Source organism: Myotis lucifugus, unplaced genomic scaffold (assembly GCF_000147115.1).
Source record: "Myotis lucifugus unplaced genomic scaffold, Myoluc2.0 scaffold_43, whole genome shotgun sequence".
Taxonomy (NCBI): domain Eukaryota; kingdom Metazoa; phylum Chordata; class Mammalia; order Chiroptera; family Vespertilionidae; genus Myotis; species Myotis lucifugus.
The window spans coordinates 1977813-1982951 of record NW_005871091.1 but is presented as its reverse complement, the minus strand read 5'-3'; the positions used below and the strand labels follow the sequence as shown (position 1 = coordinate 1982951).

The window sequence follows — 5139 nt, the reverse complement described above, 5'->3', positions numbered from 1 at the left end:
GTCTAGCCCAGAACCTAGCCTCATTTATCCACATGTCTATTTGATATCTTTATTTTTGTGCCTCGTGAGCATCTCAAACTCAGTCTTCTTCAAACTGAACTTAGGGCTTTCCTTCAGTAAATCCTATTGATTCTATCTCCAAAGTATGTATCAGATGTATTCACATTCTCTCCATCTCCCTGCTGTCACTCTTGCTTGAACTAACAGCATCTTTCCCACTTGAACTTGCCATGGCCCTTTCCCCCTGACATTGCCTCTTACGGTGACCCTCAACTCATTCTCCTTAGAACAACCAGAGTGATCTGGTTAATTTGCAAATCAAAATAAATTTCGTCTTGTATGTAAATCCCTTAATGGCTATGTATTGTATTCAGAATTAAACCTAGTATTGTGCTATGGCTTGGCCCCTATGTACCTGTGTTAGCCATTGGTGCTGCTCACCCATGCTTCCATTTCTTCTCTCCTTCTTGGCACATGGGATGATTGTACGTTCTCATACCCTTCATGTGGAGATTTGACCATGTGACTTGCTTTGGACAATGAAATGGGAGTAAAACTGATGAGAGTCAGTACATGACTATTAATGCATAGCTTCTTCTCCTGCCAGTACTGATAAAATGGTGTCACAAGATTAAAGCAGGCTGAATTGCTGGTAATAGATGCAGGAAAGCTGCCCTGTGAGTTTGCCGAAATCAGCAGTAGACTTCATGAGTGAGAAAAAAAGATTCTGTTGTGAGATTTGGGGGTTGTTTCTGCAGCAAAACACAGCCTATCCTGACTGATACACTATAGTAAGGAGGGTTCAGTGGGGAATCCTTTTAAAAACAAAAGCAAAGGACACAGTGTTTTTCAGAAATTTTTCTTGTTTTTCATTAGACTATTAAAAAGTTAACAATGAAAAAAATTAACAACGAGCTCTTATTAGTTATTCACAAAAGGAATCACAATGAATCTCCACATTGGAGTGCGTTTCTGGATGGTCCACGGAGCAGGCACATATGTATTTTTGACTTGTAATGACAATCCTGGAAGGGGATAGGCAAGACTGCGCCATGGGGTGTGTCGGGGGGTGGGGGCAGGGGTGAAACTTTGCAGAGAGGGATTGATATGAGGAAAAGGCACCTTAGATGTGTTTAAATATCATTACTGGAGTCAAACATTAACCAGGAAAGACATACTTTACTCCCCATCACACCCAAGTAACACCTGCTGTACTTTCTCTTCGGTTTACAATATCCCAGAAGGACCAGAGTGACCCACATTCGGCTGAAAAGGGAGCAGTTTGTGGGAAACACATTTTCTAAGCAGGAGCATTTCTTTGGCTGCTTCTGCTCAGGCTGCTATTACTATAGATTGTCAGTGTTTACTAATTCAATTTGGAGAGAGGGGAGAGGGAGGGAGGAAAAGAGAGAGATGACAGACAACTAGAAAAGTAGAAGGGAAGGAAAGAAGAAAAGGAAAGAAGGACGGAAGGAAGGAAGAAAGGAAGGGAGGAAGGAAGGAAGGGAAGGACAGGAGGAAGTAAATCTGTGATGACACTGGAATGTGCAGTCTCGGTGAGAGGTGAGAGGTGACCAACCCTTCCCAACACCCCTCAAACACAAAGTGGCAGGTGGCATTGTTCTTTACCCAGGGTGACCATACTTTGGGAAGCTCAAGCTGAAATGGTGTGGTCACTACAGTGAACGTAGTGACTTGTACGTGAGCTGGCCTCCAGGCAGAGCAACCAGAAAAAGCCAATCCTCAGAGCCCATTTCTCCAGAACATGTGAGAAATCACCAGAAGATATTGGAAACCAGATTGTCCACGTTCGTTGACTCCGGGGCACTGCTAGGGCATCCCATTGGCCAGGGTCCCTGTTTTATGTTTCAAACTGGTTCCCTGGTTCTAGGGACTGAGCAGGTGTCCTACTGGACCTCCCTGAGGAACGGGCCTCCAGGGCTCCCCAGCAACGTAGCAATGTCTTCCTGTGTGAGCGGAACGGGCTGCATGGGTCAGACAGCGCTCTTTCATCCTGAACGGTGGGCCATCTGCTCTGGGCAAGCTCTTCTTTTCTGAAGGACAAGACCATGTGCCCGCTGTGAAGTTCATTTCCCACAATCCCTACCAGTGAGGTAGCCCAGTTCTGCTGATAGCGAGGGGTCCCCCTGGTGGCTCTGCCTCCGGGTTCTGTGATGAGACCAGAGCTGGCCTCAAGGCTGGGACATCTGGCTGAGGAGAAAGCCTCAGGGGGGGCCATATAAGCCCAGGTTCCGGGCAGCTTGGGAGATCCTGGGCGCTTTCCTCTGGGGGAATGGATAGTGCGCTGGTTTTCCAGGCCGTTGTGGGTTCTTGATGGAGGAAGGACCCTGAAGGCCGTTGTGGAAGCCGGACCCCACTGTCTGTGTTTGGGGATGGTCCACTTGATGTTCATGCTGGGCTGCCTCTGGGGTCGTGGTCTCTTGCTGAGTCACCTGCTTGCTTTTCAACAAGCCCGAGTCTCTCTCCTGAGGAAGCCTTTGCTCAGAGCCCGGGAACATGCCTTGGTGTTTGACTTGCTGGCCGGCGTCCTGGTGGAGGGTCTGGACCGAGCAGTACATCTGTAGGTGCGTGTGCCATGGAGACCTGGGGACCTGCAGATAGCCACTGTCCGCCTCCTCCAGCATCCCCGCTGCCTCAGGGTCCACCTTGTCCTGGGACAGTGAGTGCCTCCTCTCCTTGTTAATCCAAACAGCACTGACCATGGATTCAGCAGGAGCAGACGTGTTCCCTCCTGAGAAAGCAAGGCACAAGCAGGGTCACCGCTGGGAGGCACCTGGGCAGCTCCATTAAAGAGGGCTACGCCCCAAATATCACAGAGGCCAGGTGCCCAGTACATCGCGTGTGTGCGCACACATATACAGGGACACACACATGAGCACACGTGTGCACCCCCCCCAACCTCACACACTCACACCCATGCAAGCTGTCTCTCTTTCTCTCGCACACACACAATTATTCATTCCTCCAACAAATATTTATTGAGCACTTATTATAGGTCAGGCATTATTTATCCTAGGTCCTGGTAATACAGCAGTGAACACTGAGACAAAATCCATACCTTCATGATGTGTTCTAGTGGGGGAGAAAAACAATAAGCCAATGAATATAATAAAATTTAGGGAGGGAAACAATGATATGGAGAAAGATGCAAGCATAATGGAATTTAATAATAGGCCTCAATTTTTTAAAAATGTTTTTATTGATTTTTAAAGAGAGAGAGAAGGGAGAGGGATAGAGAGATAGAAACATCAATGAGAAGTGACATCACTGATCTGCCTGCCTCCTGCATGCCCTCCCACTGGGGGTCAAGTCTCAACCCAACGGGGGGATGTGCCCTGACCAGGAATCGAACTGGTGACCTCTTGGTTCCTGGGTTGACGCTCAAACTCTGAACCACACCAGCCTGACTAGGCCTCGGTTTTTTCCTGCATCGGGGGAGTGAGCCGAGGGAGAACTAAGGAACTAGTATTTCAGGCTGAACGAATGTCAAGGAGCGAAGGCACACACGTGGTCACCCATGTCAGGATTCACATACGGGCACCAGCGGGAAAGTCTTAACTTACGGGCGGTGTGTCCTGGGACTCTGACCATGGGTTTACCACCCACGGCGAGGAGGGAGGCATTGTGTTCGAAGCAGCTCCTTTTGGGGGGCTGGCCCTTCTTCCCACAGACGGTGCTCCAGGGACACACTGCAGCACCCACTGCTTCCCTGAACAGCTTCAGGGGTGAGCGTGCGGACCAAAGTCTCTCTCTTCTTCAGGGGCCTATCGTTACACTGTGGAACCTGGTCATGAGTGTCAGCGCTTGGTGGCAGTGCGGGCTGTGGGGATGGGTGTGTGGAAGCCATGCTCCTACAGAAAGCAGGCCTGTGACCAGCCTGGAGTGGCCTCCGGAACGTCAGTGCAGCTCCCTGGAGCATTCTGGCCTTTGCCGCCTGCAGGAGGCCCAGGAGGTGACAGGGTCTGGCAGGAGTGGAGGGCGCTGGGGACAGAGTCAGGGGCAGCCCCTGAGTTCCAGGCCTGGGAATCCAGGAGAAACAAGGGCCCAGGCGGCCACGTCTGCAAAGTCACTGTCCCGCAAACACTAACTCCGGTGGGAATTCTGAAGACTGGTTCCTGCTTCGGACCCGCGGTCCCGTTTTCTTAACTTACGGCTGTGTGTTCTGGGATGGAAACCTTTACAACATGGAAACCTTTACAGATACTCCAAGTGCCCTGTGCTTCTCTGAGAACAGAGGAGGTGGGGGCGATGCTTCCTTAATGCCCCATCCTGACGGCACCAATGCCCACAGCCACTCCCAGGCACAGCCTTGACCTTTCAGGGACCTTCCCACCTCCTGGGGCTGGTTCCTCTGGGAGAGGTCGAAGGGCCAGGGTCTCACAATCGTTTGATTTCTGAGCCTGGTTCCTAACTTCCTCCCGCAATGAAATTGGAGCTCCCACGGGAATGGGAGCAGGCTTCACCCTTGGGGGGGAGGCGGGCTGCTGTGTCTCCTTGCACCTCCCTGGCTGCTGTTTGAGGCTGCGATCAGCCAGCTTCCCAGCCAGGGCTCCTCCTGGGACCCCGAGCCCTGCCCTTCCCCTGGCCGGTGCCCAGGCTGTTGGCGATGTCACATTTCCTGGGTTTGCAAGAGGTGCCTGGTAAGACCCAGCCAGGAAGCAGAGCTCCCATCTCCCCACCTGGCCTTGCAGGGCCAAGTCTGTGCACCAGGCAGACCCGTCCAGCAAGATGGGAACAGAAGAGCAGAGGCCAGGGAACAGCAGGCTGCCGGCCAGGTGCCTGGGTGAGGCCTGGCTCAGGGGGCAGGGGCTCGGAGCCCTCAGAGCTGCCTGCACCAGCCTCTCTATTTGGCTCTGACTTCACTCTCCCCCATCAGGAGGGCAGGCCAGCAAAGCCTGGGCCAAGCCCTGCTTAGAGCTTCGGACACCCCCCCCCCCCCCTACAAAAAACCCCCAAAAAAAACACAAACAGAACCTCCTCCCCCGCCGCTGCAGTGCTAAATTTAGAATACACCACGAAGTGCCCCAGGACCCTCTGACACTGCTTAGAAACTTGTACTGAGCACACGCAGCCTGATGTGGAGAAGGCTCCCTATCCCAGGGCCCGAGCCCTCGAGCC

General features: G+C 52.1%; 1 protein-coding gene across 1 annotated transcript in view; it reads right to left on the bottom strand.

The window, feature by feature from the left end:
• Positions 1–1453: 1453 nt before the first annotated feature.
• CUNH9orf152 (chromosome unknown C9orf152 homolog) overlaps positions 1454–5139 on the bottom strand; it is a 6296-nt gene continuing 2610 nt past the window's right edge. Inside the window, exon 3 of the mRNA XM_014455200.2 lies at positions 1454–2752. Coding sequence (XP_014310686.2) covers positions 2226–2752 — 527 coding nt within the window. The 3' untranslated portion in view covers positions 1454–2225. The remainder of the gene's footprint in view (positions 2753–5139) is intronic.